The following is an 18,738-nucleotide window of genomic DNA, read 5'->3' on the forward strand; positions in this document are numbered from 1 at the left end:
CATGTCCTACTTGTGTGGAGCCCTAGCAGGTCCAACCAAATGAGGCGGTTGATTCTTATTGTGAGAGATTTAAAACGGAGGATCCAGGCTTTATTGGAAGGGAGGCAGGCGGTCCATTCAGAGGCAGTGCCCATTAAACCAAATAACCACTAGGGAGGACAACAATGTGCCATGTCCATCCCGATGTAACTGAATCTATGACCCAAGCGCTTCATTGTGCCAATCACTATCGAGTGAGTCCATCATTACCAATAGTGTGATAAGTATTCTTGGTGCTAATGTTGTTGTGTTTGATTTATTTCTAGTGTGAGTAGAATAATTCTTTGTGCTTTATGGCATTTGAGGCTAGACTTTTTGTGATGTCAATTTGGGAAGTGTTTTCTCCCTTTTATGGACACCAAGTATGCTTATTTAATGAGCAAATTACCCACAGGATTGTCTGTAGGCAGAGCTATTCACAATGCAATGAGCACATGTCAGACTCTTGAACCACATGTTCACCCCAAAGCAACAAAGGAGGTTCCTTTGTAGTGCCTTGTCAAGATGCAGTCCATTCGTGTGAAGGTAGATTGCAGGAGAATGTAGGTCAGATTCCTATTACAAAAAGCTCTCCTTGGTCTCACTTTCTGTATACTTTTCTTCCAAGGCACTCATAGAAGGTGCATCTTCTTATTTCTCCTGCTTCATCTGATCTTGCTTCATGTTACTTCAGGTTGGCATATTTCCTTCCTTGGCATGAGAACCCCTGTATAAATGTCTCAACTGACCCCATTAAACAGGGCTCACATTAGGTCTTTTGATCTCAGCCTATCTGGCCCTTTCCCAGAGTCATGGCCGCATGCATCTGGAAGAGTGATGCATGCGATCTTGGAAGACATTTGTCGGTTGTAAAATAGCTTAAGCAAATCATTTTCAAAACCGCACCACAGAAAAAGACTACAATTTTTGTTGGAACTAATTAGTAAGGGGTTTTATCATGCTCTACCTTCAGTACAGGATTCACCATGCTTGAGGTAGTCGTGAGCACAGGCAAGAAAAATGCACACAGTTATGTTTTTGGTGTTGTAACCTGTATGGGATCCTCTGTTTTGGATGTAGTCTTGTTTTCTGTTCTTTTTCATTCACAATATAAACTCCTGTCATTAAGTAATTAATTGTTGGTTTGGAAAGGTTTGCAAATCTGGCGGAACGCATGGAAAGCCTTGTACAGGGTAATTCGAGGGACATGGTTGACATGGCATACACGAAATTGGTGAGATTCAAATGTTTTCTTGCCTGATGTTTAAGAAAGAACTAAAAGATGAATGAAAATGGTCAGTGCACTGAAAATGGAAAGTAGGAACTTATTCTCAAAAAATTAAGAGCTCTGTTATGTTTGATTCTGTAAAGCCACTGTAACATGAAAGAATGACATATGAAGTCTCACCAAGGAAGAGATTGCTCTTGGATTGAAAGGTCGAAGTATCATAAGGATTCTCATCTTAAGCTGTCACAGGTTGGATTGCCAAGGGCTGCATCTTATAAACAAACACTTCTAATTTATGGTCGTGCATGAGCTAGAGCCTTTCCGTGAGTCCCACCCCCTCCCTAAGTGACCATAATGACCAGAGCACGGGTGTGCACATGCGCAAAAGGTATGTGCGCAGGCAGAGGGTGTCAGTGTGTGCACGAAGTGAAAACGAGTGCACACGACAAAAAGAGCAGGTTGCAACGCACCGTTACACCCATCCAGCATCTGATGGTGGTGAAACTTTCCAAGTGGGGAGAGAGCAGCCCCATGGACCCACTTGCAAAGTTTTACTCCCATCGGATGATGGGTGTGATGTCCTACCCAAACCTAATCTTTTTTGCATAAGGGATCCCTCGGGCCATATGCCAAAAAGAGTGGGTGACAACAGAGAGTCACACCCATCTGGCATTTGATGGGGATAAAACTTTTCAAGTGGGAGGAGAGCCCCATGGACCCACTTGCAAAGTTTCAGTCCCATTGGATGCTGGATTGGTGTGCTATTCTACCCAAACTCGTTTTTTATTTTTATTTATTATTATTATTCTTTTTTTGGGTGCATACGGGACTCTTTGGGGCACTATGTAAAAAGAGCGAGTGGAAACACATTGTCACACCGATCTGGCTTCCGATGGGGATGAAACTTTGCAAGTGGGGGGAGAATAGCCTTATGGTTCCACTTACAAAATTTCACCATGCAAGGTAGGCTTGAATCAAATACTCACACAAAGTAAGTGCCCACTGGCTATAGGGAAGGTTCATATCACACAAGAAACCACAAAGAGAATTTGTCCATTGGCTATACATGTGTACAACTCATGAATCATTCCATAAATGGAAAAGATTTTTGTAAATTAGTAGATCAAATACAAAGTTCTTATATAGATTAAAAAATAAGAAAGTCACTACCACAAAGGAAAAGGATTAAAAGTTCTACTTCTTTTTCATCCCAAAAAAGTCGAACTGTTTTGTGTTAAACCCTTGACTTGAAGGCTGTGACATCTTACTTGTACTCTTCTGGGGTTGGGGGAGGCTCTTCCTCTCTAATTCCAGTCCATCTAGAAATCGATGGGTTGGCTTTTGCATATGCCACACACATGGACTCCAGCTCTTTCCATTATTGGTCACTCTATACTAAGGAGATCACTCCTCGTTGTGCTTCTAATGCCAACAAAGATACAAAGCTGTTTATGAAAACATCAATTGTCATAAGATCCCCATTACAATAGCTTTTAATGCACTGATGGATGAGAATGGCCTTCTTGTGTCGTATAGCATTCCACCTATCAAGATTTTTGACTTGATCATTGTTAGCACCCAGTAGAGCCATATCTAAAACAAGTTTATCTTGGGCATTTAAGTATTGAGAATAGCCATCAAATCTATCTTGCATGCTCAAGAAAACAAGCACATATAAAACATCTATTGCACCAATGTAGGGTGCATGCTCCACAAAATTCATGGAGCTAACAAATCTCTAAGAGCACCCATGTACCTTTGCCAAGGCCTCCTCTAGATGCACGACATTTCTCATAGTCAAAAAGGCAAGGAACACAAGTTGTGTTGGAGCTGAAGGACATGTGATAGTCATGATGCCACTTAATAGGTGGCCAAACCTTTCGGCGCCCCACTACATCTCCCTTATAGAACCCTCGGTGGTCTAGCATGCACAATCCGATAGAAGCTGAAGTCAGGGTTTAATTGGACACACACCTCTATAATGTTCATGTTTATGTTATATTGATCATGGGGGGTGCTCATGGCCGCACTCTGCAGTTTGTCAACGATTTTTTGCTTCTCCCTCATGGGCATTATGAGTTCTTGGTGTTACCTTTCGGTCTCACTGATGTCCCTATTACTCTCCAACAGATGATGAATGATCGATATCGTCCATACCTTGCGAAGCTCATTATTTGCTTTATAGATGATATCCTCATGGACAAAAAACTCTTTGTAAGCATGATGAGCACTCGAGAATCGCTTTAGAGATCCTTAGACAAGAAGTGCTCTATGCGAAGTTGACTAAGAGCTTCTCTACCATATCATTATTGTATATGAAATCCGTATCGACCCTAGGAAGATTTGGGTGGTGGTAGAATGGCCTATTTTGAAAAGTAAATAACACTTTGTTCATTGGAAGATGTCTACCCATTTTTGAGCTAAAACTTGACAAATACATGCATAACCATTAACATGTTTGTTTATGCATGCATACATGCTAAATATATTTATACCTCCCTTGTTTTTAACTTTGAGAGGATTGAATTCAGTTTGTTGTAATCGTAAAAGGTTATTGTTGCTTTTTTGCCATGTTTCATGTGATGTAAAGCATGTTAAGCACTTACTTTCAGTGATCTAATGCAGTATCTGTGATGGGTACAGGTAGGGACCATGTTCAGTGTTTTGGACAAAGTAGCACAAATCGATCCAAAGCATACCGACATTGTACTCCTGGAAAATTATGCAGCATTTCAGAACAGGTCAGTGCGTCCTGGGCCATGGTTACAAATACTGATATATACAACCATTCAGAATATTATCATGACCAAGCAGATAACCTGATGGTTTTTATTGAGCAGCCTTTATGACTTGGCAAACATGGTTCCTACCCTTCAGCGGTTCTATCATACAGCAAGTGATGCCTATGAGCAGGCACGGAGTAGATACATCAATTCACTAATCAACCAGGTAAGTGATCTAAAAAAATTTGGTTCCTTGAGATTCATTTGAACTATGATACAAAATCTCATCCTCTCTATCATTTCTCTGACTTGTCTGTTTCTGTTGTGTTTGGTTGATTGCAGCAATTTGAAAAGCTTTTTCAGTTTGGGCAGAAGGTGGAGATTTTATTGTATACAATACAGCCAGAGGAGGTTTTTGCCTCACACAATTACCTACTCTATAGTCTGAAATGTGTGGACTTTTGAAGGAACCTTTGGATGGCTCTACTGTATTGGGAATGATACAGTTTTAGGAATGTATGGCCTTTTTTAAGCTTAAGGATGTTTTTGCATCTTAAAAAAGACACCTCCTCCATACTGGTCATGATAACATCAGAACAAATGCAAGCTCATATGGCATGCATGCTTCAAGTGGTTTCATAAGCCTAGGGGTTTTGTAGGTGGATATGGTGCAGCCCAGCTTAACTAAGTGAAATGATTAACAATGTCCTTCATTTTTCAATGTGTTTCTGTTAGCTACCCTTGTGCTACAGGCACAGAAATCAATTTTGTGCGTATGGTCATCTTCTATACAGATCTTTTCTCACAGGAGAGGGCTCTTCTTCAAAAGAGCTTCCTGATCTGCCACCTCTTGGAATTTCAGAATTAGTGGATGTTCCCTATTCCTGTCTTTCCTTACTCTCCAATGCATCTTTCAAGGGTGTCCCCTAGATCTCGAGCTGTTTGCATACCACCAGACCATCATCCTTAGCTGATGTGCCCTCCAGAACTCCTATATCCAGATATGTAACGCGCCAGCCTTTCTCCTCTGTTCCTCATCCAAGGTGGCATTCATTATCTCTTGGGTACTGGGTGCTGGTGGCTTCTATATTTTGACAATCTTTTCTTGGTCATTTCTGCCCATGTGAGTATCTCTCCTGTTTCTTCTTCTCCTGTGCCTCTTGGATGTCCTCAGCTTTTGCTTGAAGTGCCTGTTTGCTTGAGAAATTGGGCTTGTAAATCCATCACTTTGGAATTCCAGCTTTCCTCTTGTTTACTGAGCTTTGTTTCAAGCTCTCTAATCTGGGAGTTCTTGCCATCTAGTTCAGTCCTCAGGGCTTCAACTGTTTCCGTCAGCGTTGCAACCTCTGTATGCAATGCATCTGTGCCTTTCTTCAATTGTTTTTTCTTGTTATTCAGGGCTTGGTCCCATATCTTTGTCTGTACGAGGTACTTTTTTTTCATGTTATCTTCTATATGCTTGATGTGGCTATGAAGCTTTGCAATTGTAGGCATTTTCTTCGAGTGGGAAAGAGAGAAAATGGAAGAAAACAAAAGCCAAGAACCAAGATCATGGAGATCAAGAAAACCAAGAACCTTGATCAAGAAAAGCAAGAAAATCAGGAAGAGAAAGAAAGAAAGAAAGAAGATATATTAAGCGTGTACTAAAGACCCAATGGGCCTATGAGACCCAAGTTATACAATAATGTCCATGGCACTGAAACTAAAATGAACAAATCAAAACTATCTCACTGCAGTGATACAAAACTGTCCATGAAATCTCATCATGGAATACAAGAACTATAAAACATGAGAGGAGCATCAGCCCCCAATAGATAGTATACCACTCTCCACCATATCAAGCATGTGGCTAATGAGTATGGCTGAGAGGTCTCCCTCAGCTGCATCATGTATAAAGGTAGCTGGATGGTGACGGAGCATGTCTTGGATCAGGAGTTCATGAGGGGATCGCGGTAAACGTCCAAGGAGCGGTGGGTCCATGGCAGCCCAAGGTGGGGTCCACGACATCCAGTGTGTGGGGGCCCCCTCTTGGGTGTGGAAGAAGCAAATGATGGTTGGCTGGCAAGGGAGGGATCGGGGTGGTTGGGGCCAAAGCTCTCTTAAGAAAGTGTCCTTGTGTCTATGGAGCTTGAGCAGGAAGAGCCCTAGGCAGCATTGGACTGAGGAGTCAATGATCCTGGAAAGTGGGCCAAGTCCCTCATGGAACAGACAGTAAACCCTCCTGCGGATCTCATAGTATTGGGCAGCGACATAAGTAATACTCCTATATCTCAACATTTGTGTGGCATAATCGGCAGATCCTCTCCTCTCTGGGTCTCCGTAGTATGAGGTCCCCGGCTCTGATGAGCTAAGCTCTCCCTTTCTCCACTCTGAGGTGGTGGGGTGAAACCCGTTTCTAGCCAATGGCAATCTGCAGGGCATAGGACATGTGAACACTCAGGTAGCACAGCTGCTAGATGAATCCATCCTCTGTGAGTCTGAGGAAGTGATCTCAATAGAAGTGCATCTTCGGTGGGAGCTCCGAAGGTATGATCCATGTGTAGGGGTGTAAAGGCTGAGAAGATCGAAACGGATAACCCGGTTGGTATCCTCATGACATGGTTGGAGAAAAGGGGTGGGAGGTGGTCCATGCAGAGCCCATTTCTTGAGAACCAAGTGGAAACTCGGACATACCAATCTCCAGGGGGGGCAAGCCTCCGGTACCTGTTGGGATCCATCTCACGGATGCTATGGAGGTATGTGGCTGTATGGAAGAGTGCATCCACTACCATCGGGCTGCAGCAAACTTTGCCTAGATGATATGGTGTGGGACTGATGGTTTGTTGCGGATCATACGGGAGAACATCATGACTTGGGGCCTCTCAACTCACTCTACCAATCCTCATCGGATAAATCCGGCCCCTAGACTTTTGCTCCATACATCAAGGCTGGTGTGACAACGGTGTCTAAAAGCCAAGCTTTTGTCTTGGGCTCTTGGAAATATGCTCGGAAGCACTACCACTCAAGTAAGCTCATGGCTGTATATCCCTGTGCCACTTTGGCATGTGCTACGGGAACCATGGTTGAAGCATGGGCCACTAAAAGTGACACCAAGGTAGACATAGGATGAGACAATCTCCATAGGATCCCCTCTATATGTGAAGCTCAATCTGGATGTGAAGGGGCAGGAGGTATTGTAGACCATTACCTTGGTTTTACCAAGGTTAACAGTGAGGTCCCACTGAGTGCAAAAATCGTGTTAAGGCATCCAAATGTCTCTGAAGCCCCTCCGCTGAATCTGAAAGGAGGACGATGTCATCTTTATAAAGTAGTAGGGGGATCAATATGCCTGCCAGTGTGGGACCAGCCTTGCCTAATCTGTCAATGAAGCTCGAGATTTCATCAATGTAGAGGCTAAAAACAGTGGATGATAGACGACAGCATCCCACCCCACCCACCCACCCACACACACACACACAACCCCCCCCCCCCCCCCCCCCCCCCCCCCCCCCCCCCCCCCCCCCCCCCCCCGAAAAATAGATCCTTCTATTAGTTATATGAAAAACCAGCCAACAGGCTAAAGTACATGCTCAAAGCCTCCAAAAGAGGGAAAAACAGTGGGGAGGGTAGTCCCCTCCATGGCTGGCCGCTTTCGGAGGGAACTACCTCATACAAAGAGGGGGGGAGGGAAACCAAACCGGTGGCCTCTAGTGCCAAATGAGGTCACCGGTAGTGTCTGAGAGTAATGGGCCCTATTGCCAAGTGCAGAGGAAGGCCTCTTGACATCTTCACATGCGGTTCGAATCTCCCTAAAGCTTCCTCTACGAACCGTGGAGGTTATGAATGTTATCCGTCTATATGGCACAGATGGACTCCATGGAGGGGTGTTGGGGGGTTGTGCTACATCCCAAACTGGTCTAGGGCTAGTATTAACCAAGGTTAGGATAACCCTAGGTTATGGGATAGGCTAACCTTCGATTAGGGTTAGGGCTTAGCTCGGCGTGGAAGCTGCCAAGATCCGTCCACAAGGCTAAGGGCTAAGGGACAAGGTGTGGATTGACTTAGAGTCAGTTAGAAGTAAGCCAGGGGCTATGTATGGCAAAAAGCTAATAATAGAGCTATAGGCCAACAATAGCAAGCTATTATTATATGAGTGACTTAAGGGTCATTTATGAAGATTATTGAGGATCCCTTGGGGTTGGAGGAGCTCCTCGGGATGAGTTGGGCCTCTTGGCCAGAGTAGCTGTAGGCAGGCAGGCGTTCTGGTGGTATGGGACGTCAAAGCGAGCTGTTGGGGCCTGGTTGACTCACGGCAATCCAACCTCAAGCTTGGGGGTGGTTCCGGAAGGGAATCTATGGCTGGGTGGTGAGCCGCCAGCCACTATTTTTTGCGGTCGTTGATCTTGGATCCGACTAGGGTTTATCTAACTCTGATTTGATGCAGGTTAACTAACCCTACTAGGGTTTCAAGGTATGTGGTCCTTACATTGGTATAAGAGCTAGACCTGTTGGCTTGAAACACGTGACACTTCAGAAGGTGTGACAAAAATCCATCACCTAGATTCTCTGGAGCTTGAGGTTTGTGCTACTTTTATTTAGCTTCCCAAGGTCCAGGTAGTATGGGACACTTAGACAAGAAGCGGGAAGTAGCCGGGTTCGAGGGAGAGAATCAGTGCAGTTGGATGTGTGGAACCGGTCATGTCCATGAGAAAAAGTAGAGGGAAAATTGTTTAGCTTTTTTAGTGCTTTTTGAGTTGTATGTAGAGGGATTTCTGTTCGGTACCCTAGAGTTCATGTCTACCATTCCATGCTTTGGTTTGCTCTTCTTAGGGTGGACTGTTCGAGTTTTGGCAGAGAGGCTAATCGCCATGTTTACACATGCCTATGTCTATAGTGTGCATAGACTTTGGGCTAATCTGAAGTTCTGCAAAGGACTTTGTTGGTCAGCAGAAAGGGGAGAAACGATGAAGCATAGATATCATCACAGTGATGGATGGAGACATTGAAAAAGGGGATTTGTTTAGACTGTGTACAGGTAGTATTCTACCGTGTATACTCTTGCTTTCTACCTGCTTTTTTGCAAACTCTTTTGGAGACTGTTAGGGTTTTCAGCAGAGAGGAGGTCACCTTTTTCATGGATTGAACTCAACTGCAGAACAGAACCTTGTAGTTCCCCATAGAGGAGGGAGGAGATAGGCGGGCGGTAGAAGCAAGGGGCATTACATAAGCTGGTTGAAATTGCACTCTGTTCAGAGCTGTATAGAGCCGAGTTGTTGGGAAATGTGTGAACCCAGCCTTAAATGGGGATAAGATAAGTATTCCATGTGTACTTGTTTGCCTGTTTTGGGTTGATTGGAGTACTTTTTCTAGATGCCTATTTGTGTGCTGTCAGCAGGAGAACTGCCCACAACTTAATATGGTCGATTTACATGTGGGCAACCAGGCAGACTGTTTAGACACACACTATAAGCTACTTGAAAATCACCAAAGAAACTGAAAGTTAGCACTCAGCTAAGGGAACTTTGTTACTTTCTTCCACCTTACTTTCTCACTCGTACAATCTCTCCACCTCAGAGAGAACCTGATTGACAGTCACACTTCTGTGGTGTTAAGATTGGTCACGTGGACAATAGTTTTTGGCCAGCTTGTGATCCCGTACTCATGGTTGATCTTGAAACAAGATTTGGTTATGGAATCAGTTTCCAGCAACAACTTGGAGGTAGTGAAACCTCCAGGGTGGCTGGACCCTACCCTCCACCCATGGTTTTGCGAGAGGATGATTGAGAAAGCGTGATTCAGGCTCCTATGGGATTGAATGTGAATGATCCCGAAGTTGAGAAATGTGAGTCCTGCCATGCAATGGAAGACGATCGGCGCGTTGTCTCCTGGTGCTGGGAGGTTCTCTCTACGTGGGATTCACATATGAATCTGCATCCTCTTGCATGGGTCCAAGAATGGCTTGAGAAAACTGATTTCCTGGAACCAGAAAATTTGATGGATTTTATCCCTTAGAAGATCAAACTCTGGGTTACTTGGGAAACTCGGGGAAAAATTTTGTGTACTCTTAGGTCCTTATTGTTTTTAAAAAAAACCTTACATCTCTCAACCTTCTTCCAAAAGAGTTCATGCAAAAGTACCTGCAACCTCTTAAGTGGGGATGGAGAGTTGATGATTTGAGATGTTGCGTATCCACATTGTGATCCTTGCAGCCTGGGTAGCCGACTAATTGGAGGCTTAGACCCAGAGGACTGAGGATGGTGGACAGCTTAGGTATCCAACCCAATGTGGGGCTGGTTAGTGGAGCTGAGGTTGTGAGAGACCTCACACCTTGACAATTTACCCAATGGCTAGATGATAGCTGGGACGAGAAACTGAGGTGTTTGATTTGATGGTATTTCTCATCCTTGTTTTGGCACAGATTGGACTAGCCTGGCGCTAGGTTGTTCTGTTGGTTTGACCATGGCATCCGGAGGGGGATCTGATTGCATTTAGATCTGGTTGTAAGGTGGAGTTGGTAAACCCACCTATGACTTGTACCTAAGGGAGATTTTGCATGGGTATGTCCTGGTTGGTATGGGATGCCAGGACCTATTACGTGTTGGTCTCCTGACTGGCAGTTATGCCGTAGCCGTACCAGAAGCGGTGGTTGTGATTGATTGCTTTAAGCATCTTTTCCAAAGAAAACTCTTTAACACAGAACAAGAACCTCTTGGTAACTAGGGTTAGTTCTGGTGTAAGAGAGTGTTTCTGGCCGAAAGACGTGGTGAGTGATAGAATCTACTAAAAGGTTGGTGTTTTTGCGCACATGTTGAGAGACAATATGATTTGTTTTTCCATATATTGAGTTGTGCTAGGACTTCTCTTGCGTATGGGTGCACGTGTCACTTGTGTGGAGATAAGACATTCAGTGGTATGGTGCATAGACCTGTGCATAAGGCAACAGAGTCAACATGACTTGTTTTAGTTATATGAGTTGATTTGCTTCTCTTAACCATACAAATGTACTCTCTTCTATGGTACATATCAATAACTCTGTAGGACAGAGTCAGCTTGAGATTGTTGACACACACTGACACTGATGATTTGGCGTGAGGGCTAGCTAAACTATGCAGTGGACTGGTGCTAGAGTTGGTAAGTGAGTTAACCTTATAGGAATTCTGCGATTCCCGTAGCTCAAATCCACTATAGAAGTTCCACTCTAGATTAGGTAAGGGCTAGGGAACTTATGTGGATGCTAGGAAGGAATTTGCAAATTTGAGGTAGGGCTTACGTTTTGTTTGTCTCCTAGTAGGGATTCACGAGGACATGAATCTAAAGTAAGTAGGAGATAATGTTATGTCCCAAACTGGTCTAGGGCTAGTATTAACCAGGGTTAGGATAACCCTAGGTTATGGGATAAGCTAACCCACAATTAGGGTTAGGGCTTAGCCAGGACCGCCGGGATCTGTCCACAGGGCTAAGGGCTTAAAAGATGAGGTCTGGATCAACTGAGAGTTAGCTAGAAGTAAGCTAGGGGTTATATATGGCAAAAAGCTAATAATAGAGCTATAGGCCAATAATAGCAGGCTATTATTATATACGTGACTTAAGGGTCATTTATGAGGATTATTGAGGGGATCCCTCGCGGTGGAGGAGCTCCACAGGATGAGCTTGGCCTCTAGGTCAGAGTAGTCGCAGGCAGGCAGGCAGTCTGGTGGTATGGGACACCAGAGGGGCTTGGCTGACTCATGGCAATCCGAACTCAGGCTTGGGGGTGGTTCTAGAAGGGAATTTATTGCTGGGTGGTGAGCTACTAGCCACAATCTTTTGTGGTCGTTGATCTTGGATCCGTTATCTAACTTTGATTTGATGCAGGTTGACTAACCCTGCTAGGGTTTCCAGGCATGGGGTCCTTACAGGTTGGGGGAGCCCTCAATGGCTTCATTGCACTATGCCCACCAAATTTGCCATGCCGCAATGCTATTGACCGCTAACAAGTGCTGGGGGATGAGGGACAGACTTTATCCTACAATGGGTGATGTTGAGGGCCTTTCGGTTATCTATCTCCTCATAGTGAAGGCTGGGTCTTGACTCCGTCACCCAGGCAACTGCCGCGTAAGTGATGATGCTGGAGGAGAGGGGCAGCCAAGTGAGGGGATCCAGGCAGAGTTCTGATCCATCAAAAAGGCCTTCCAAGGCTAACCACCACCAGGTTGAAGGCCTCTGATGATCAACTTTCCCAGTAAGGCTCTACTCTGCAGTGTTGGGTCTATGATTCCCAATCCTCTGCATGTACGAGGCTGAATAATCACTCTCCAAGCCACCTTTGCCCAAGCTTGTCGTATCTCAGGGTCCTAGACCGAGCTCTGAGGGATTCAAACACTCTGACTGAGTACAAAAGTAGGCCCTGGCATGGTATTGATACTCCACCCTCCTCTCCTCAATCGATCAAATCTCTGTGCGGGTTGCCTCAAACTAAGACTCCACCCAGTGCCCATAGACTATCTGGGGTTTGCTCCTGCAGCCATTGGAGGGTTGCTAGGTCCCTGCGAAGACTTTTAGTCCTGAGCTGTGCTTTGTAAAAGGGTGCTGATCTCCTGAAGTCCATAGTCAAGCGCGGTTGTGCCACCTCTCCCGGTCTAAAAGTGAGGGACTCTCTTCGACTCCTCTGGGTGATCTCAAGGTCCTGAACCACTCCCAGGGATTCAAACACTCTGGTCTCCGAGAATCCTCTAGGTGCAAAAGTACATTTGGCGAATGATCTGACAACATGGTGCTTGTGAGAATACTAACCAAACCGCCTCTGCCGCAAGCCCGCTCATCCACGTAAAAATTGTCAATGCACAAGAGGTTTGGATCTTGCATCCTCTAGTCTGATCTTGAGAAGCGAAGGCTTCCTGGCACTCGTCCAAACTCTGGTAAGTGCCAAGGATCTTGTCCTCAGGGAGAGGATCAGCTCCTCCCAGGCCGTGTACTCGCTCCAATGATCGTATCCAAGCCTCCAGACACCCTCTCCACGGAGGTTCTTCAAGGTCAATAATCACAGTTTGATCGGGGTTGGATGTAGGATGTAGGCCAAGTGATCCCTGATCCTGTCCTCCATAAGCTCCCTCCGCTCTGGGGCTTCAAGGGGACAGTGATTGCCACATGGAGCAACACAAACAATATCATCTTCAAGCTCGGGGCATTAATGTCTCCATCCTGACATCGGAGGCATAAGCATGCTAACTCCATGCGGGCCAAAAAGTTGGTGGAGATTTTGCTAGGCTCGCCGATGAGGGCTGCTTGACTATGGCCTCCTCAGGTGCCTTCCTGTTGAGGCCAGCGAGTTCTCGGAGATGGTGACACTTGTCAAATCCCCACGGATCCCCTCGTGATCGATCTTGGTTCGAAACTCGAATCCTGTAAACAAACGAACAAACAAACAAGCAAGGGGGTGCAGGCCTGACTCACCTCCCAACCATGACAGCCGTGGGCAAGCCCACAATCTTGGCTGTCCCCACCGAGCCACGAGCTGAGCTAACTAGGATGACGTACCGACCAATCTCCTCCTCGCGACGTCCCATACCGCCACGAAGCTGCCCTCGCGGGCCTCGAGACTGCTGCCGGCCTTGGCTGCATAAAGCAGGTGCACGTCTGCACTAGATCCAGGCTCCAAGACCATAGAGCTCTCACAAACTCGCGAGACTCTCTATAATACAATAACTAACCTTGGCCACCCTTTTATAGGCTCTTGGCCGGTCATCGGGCGTCCACACTTGGGTGCCCGCCCGTCCATACTTGGGTGCCCGCCCGTTAGTATATCCCTAACTCAGCTCGTCAATCAGCCTGCCTAGTTCCAAGCTTCCCCAAGCCTCGAAACTAGTCTTGCATGCGTATAGCACACGGTAGATACCCACGGTAGATACCCACTGTGCACATGACATACTCCCCTTCCTCTAAGAGCTCACTCCTGAGCTCACTAAAAAGCCAGGGTAATCTCTCTGAAGAGAAGTCAATGTCTCCCATGTAGCGTCCTCCTCAATACGATCCTTCCACTTGATCTTGTATTCCGTGATAAGCGTATGACGCAATCTTCGTTCACGAAATCCAAGAATCTTTTCAGGTTCGTGCGGAACAAATGTCATGTCCTGGACATCTATAATTTTTTGAGGAGTAACTAACTGATCTGCTCCACCCAGTACTTCCTTAAGTCTACTGACATGAAATACAGGATGAACTTTCACATGAGAAGGCAAATCCAATTCATATGCAACTGAACCAATCCGTCGTGTAATACGAAATGGTCCACAGTATCTAGGGGATAATTTCAGAGATCTACCTGTCCGTAAAGTCTCGGAATCTTTCGGAACTCGCAAATACACCATCGTTCCTTCAGAGAACTCTCTGGGTGAACGATGTCTATTAGAATAAAACCTGTCTCGGTCTTGAGCACTTCTAATAGATTCCTTCGCAACTTGTAACATTTCCTGCATATCTTGCAAAAAATTACGTGCTGCATCATGCTGAAGTCCTGAGAATCCTACTGTAACAGGTGATCTTGGTTGAAAACCGTACATAAGCATGAAAGGACTAAACCCTGTACTCGTATGCTTAGTACTGTTATAAGTAAATTCTAACATAGGAAGATAATCCTCCCATGAACTTTGTCTTTTGGATACATATGCTCGAAGCATATCCTCCAAAATCTGATTCACTCTTTCAGTCTGACCATCAGATTGAGGATGATCAGAGGAACTCAAATTCAAAGTTGTTTTCAACTTCTCGAAAACAAGTTTCCAAAAGTCACTCGTAAACTTAGAGTCCCTATCACTGACTATGTCCTGCGGTAACCCGTACAGTCTAAACAATTGCTCGATAAACTGCCGAGCTAATTGTGTAGCTGTAATATTCTTCCGGGTCGGTAAAAATCTAGCCATCTTTGTCAAGCGATCTACCACAACCCAAATAGAATCGTGGCCTTAATGTGTTCTTGGCAATCCGGTAATAAAATCCATGGAAATACTTTCCCATTTATTACCTGGGATTTGCAAAGGATGCAACAACCCAGCCTGTCTAAAGCGTTCAGCTTTATTTGCCTGACAAATCTGACACTTGAGAACATAATCTTCTACATACCCTTTCATCTTCGGCCAATAAAAAGTGTGTTTCACTAATGATAGTGTCCTGTGTACCCCAGGGTGTCCAGCAGAAGGGGCGTCGTGACACTCCCTCAGAATCTTGGACCTAATGTCCGGGATCTGTGGTACACAAATTTTGTCATTACGGAATAGTAAACCATTCCGAATCATCCACTGACCTCCTGCAGCCTGAATAGTAGACTGCGCAGTCACCGAGTCTTGGTCAATCAATGAGCTCCCGTCCTGGATCTTCTGCCAAAATGGACTAAAATAACTATCAGTCCTGCAAAGCCCTCTCAATGACTGAAATAAGTCAGTAGAAATCTCGGTGAACGACAAAGTATTCACCTCTCTAATCTGACTAAGCGCATCTGCAATATTATTCATGGACCCTTTCCGATAACGGATCTCAAAATCAAAATCTTGCATTAACTCTGCCCAACGAGCTTTCCTTCCTCTCAAATCATCCGCATCACACACATACTTGATTGACTGATGATCAGTCAATACCACAAACTTGGAGCCATATAAATAATGTCTCCAAACCTTGAGAGCATGAATCACAGCATAAAGCTCCTTCTCAAGGGTTGGCCAACGAGATTGAGTGTCGTCTAGCTTTTTGCTTTCAAAAGCAACCGGTCTACCATCTTGAAATAAAGCAGCCCCGATAGCATAGTCACTGGCATCAGTTTCAAGAACATAAGGCCGACTAGGATCAGGTAATGCTAAGATAGGTGCTTCCTTGACTTTATCTTTCAAAAGTCTGAAGGCCAAATCCAAATCGTTATTCCAAGTGATAGGCTGATTGGACTTACGTCCACGACCTTTCAATAAGTCGGTCATCGGTAGTGTGAGCTGAGAGTACTCCCGTACAGATTTCCTAAGAAAAACAACAAAACCGAGAAAAGAACGAAGTTGTTTCACTGTTCGCGGTATAGGCCAGTCCAAAACCTTCTGAACTCGGTCATAGTCAATGCTCAATCCATCTCTAGTGATCTTGTGTCCCAAGTAAATGATGTCGGTCATAAAGAACTCACATTTACTGAATTTAGCATATAGTCGATTCTGTCTTAAAATAGATAAGACAATCGTGAGGTGTCTGACATGATCCTCAAGCGTACGGCTATATATCAAAATATCATCCAGGAAATTTCCCCAAATGTTCACGAAAAAGATCGTTCATCATTTGTTGGAAAGTGGCTGGAGCATTGGTTAACCCAAAAGGTAATACGAGAAACTCGTAATGGCCATACCTAGTCCGAAAGGCGGTTCTTTCGACATGCCTTTCATGAATACGTATCTGGTGATAGCCAGTACGCAAATCTATCTTCGTGAAATATTTCGCTCCTGCTAACCGGTCAATTAGGTCATCTGATCTAGGGAGAGGATAACGGTTCTTAATAGTCAGCTTGTTCAATCTTTTGTAATCTATACACATTCTCCAAGTATTGTCCTTCTTTCTCCTAAGCAACACAGGTGCACCCCAAGGTGATTTACTTGGACGGATCTGGCCCATCCTCAAATAATCTTCGAGTTGTTTAGCCAACTCATCTTCCTCAGCTTGGCTCATCCTATAAGGTGGAATACTCACAGGATGAGCACCAGGGATCAAGTCAATACGATGATCTACTGCCCGTTCAGGAGGTAAACCCGATGGCAATTCCTTAGGAAATACATCTTGAAACGAATCAAGTATCTTCTGTAATTCTTTGCTTTCAAACACACTTAATTCATTCACATCCATGGAAGGGATGAGAAAAGAAGAAAGTGGAATCAAGACACAATGGAAAGCGGTGTACAAAGAAGAATTCATTATATTTCCAAAATCAATTGTATTTACAAGAGGTCCCTGAGAGGGGTGGATACAATCACCTAAAATACTATACTTGGTGTCCCTATGCTGAAAAGAAAAAATATGACTAGACCAATCTATCTGGACATCAAGAGTCTTAAACCACTCAATCCCTAATAACAAGTCTACATTTTCCAGATGCATGACATAGCATTCCAGAGTATCTTTGTAGTCCTGAATCTGGATTGGAAGCATCTCCACTTTGCGATCCCAAACTTGTCTGCCCGCAGGTAGACGTACCTCATAGGTATGGTCGCTGAGTGTCGTGTCAAGACTCAATTTCTGCACAAGTTTGTAGTTAACAAAGTTATGCGAACTGCCAGGGTCTAAAAGAATGTGAATTTTATGGCCATTCACTTCTCCATAAACTCGGAGAAGATCATGCATGCCAAATACTTTAGAATTGAACAGACAATCAGAACAAGTACTAGGGCGAGAAAGTACAGTAATTGACGTACCTGTCAACGACAACTGGTTTGTTGCCTTTGGCTTGGGTCCTGCGTTTGACTTGGTACTCTTTTTCTTTGGGCACTCGTTACGCATATGTCCTTTTTCTTCGCAGATAAAACAACGTCCTTCCTTCTTGAGCTTCAAAGCCCTAAGGAGTCGTTTCTTCTTCGCTGGTGTCGAACTTGAATTCTTCGAAGGTTGGTCCGAAGACTTGCCTTCAGTCGTGTTAGCCATAGGTGCGGAGAACTTCCGTTTCTGCTTGTTCCCCTGCTCGGTAACGGGTTTTGACTTGGAAGAGACCATCGTATCATCATAGATACGAGCTGAATGAATGGCCTCGTCCAAAGTTTTGCATTTGTTATTTTTAACCTGTAATCGGTACGAGTCGGGTAAACCAGCTACGAAAAACCCCAAAAGAGTAGTGGGATCCATCTTTGTAGCCTTCATCTGCAAGTCACGAAACTTCTGGAGGTAGACCTCATAAGTGAGGTGCTGCGAGGTCATGGTCAAAGCTGAAAACCGGGCAACAACATCGTAGTCATCCGCTTTCTTGAGGAATTCTTTCTTGAAAATGTCTTCGAATTGTGCCCAAGTCGTCGGTTTTGGGTTCAGTTCCTTCCACCAAAGCAAAGCTTTGCCGGACAAGAAACCTGCTGCTAACTGTATCTTCTTTCCATCATCATATGGATGAAACTGAAAGTGAACTTGCCACTTATGTAGCCAAGTGTCCACGATCTCCTTGGTTCTCTGCTTTTGCTCGCCCCCGAACGGTTCCGGAGTAATATTGGGGCCTAAAGCAGAAGCCAAGGTATCCATTCCCGAGAAAGTAGAGAGGGTAGTGGTCAATAGAGCGATGGAGTTCTGCAAAGCCTGCATCTGGGCTGCGATTTGTGCCTGACGTTCCGCCGAAGAAGCTTCAAGAGTTATTTTGAACTCTTGGAAATCTGATTTTGACACAAACTCGTCAAAAAGATCGGCATCAGTGCCTTCCGTAGCCGGCAAGCCTTCGCGTTCCACGAGGGGCTCCAACTCTGATTGTTGGGTCGACATCGTGAAGAGGGTACGTGGAGAGAAAATTCGATCTTTGCACAATGAAAGTGCGAACGAACTCGAGAGCTTGAGAGCTTGAAAACTTGAGAACTTGAGAACTCGAGAAGTCGAGAGATGTGTGGCAAGAAGCCCACTAGAGGGGTTTATAAAGGTTTCCCAAAAGCCAAAAAAAACTCGAAAAGCTAGGCTTAGCTTTTGCTTTAGCTTTTGTGTTGTTTTTTTTTGTTTTTTTTTCTTGAATAAATATATATATATATATATATATATATTAATATATATATATATATATGGATATATATATTCTCTAGTCTTTAAAAAAAAATTAAAACCTTGGAAACC

The 18,738-nt window shown here is 44.6% G+C and overlaps 1 protein-coding gene across 2 annotated transcripts in view; it reads left to right on the plus strand.

Moving 5' to 3' along the window:
* Positions 1-18,738, plus strand: part of LOC147613992 (exocyst complex component SEC3A-like) — a 116,274-nt gene that overhangs the window by 79,929 nt on the left and 17,607 nt on the right. For both annotated transcript variants that reach the window (XM_086781977.1, XM_086781978.1), the window contains exons 19-22: positions 1,171-1,252; positions 3,890-3,987; positions 4,087-4,195; positions 4,312-4,380. In XM_086781977.1, the coding sequence (XP_086638103.1) occupies positions 1,171-1,252; positions 3,890-3,987; positions 4,087-4,195; positions 4,312-4,380 (358 nt within the window). The remainder of the gene's footprint in view (positions 1-1,170; positions 1,253-3,889; positions 3,988-4,086; positions 4,196-4,311; positions 4,381-18,738) is intronic.

The sequence above is a fragment of the Cibotium barometz genome, chromosome 43, assembly GCF_041138505.1.
Source record: "Cibotium barometz isolate CiBa-2024 chromosome 43, ASM4113850v1, whole genome shotgun sequence".
Classification (NCBI taxonomy): domain Eukaryota; kingdom Viridiplantae; phylum Streptophyta; class Polypodiopsida; order Cyatheales; family Cibotiaceae; genus Cibotium; species Cibotium barometz.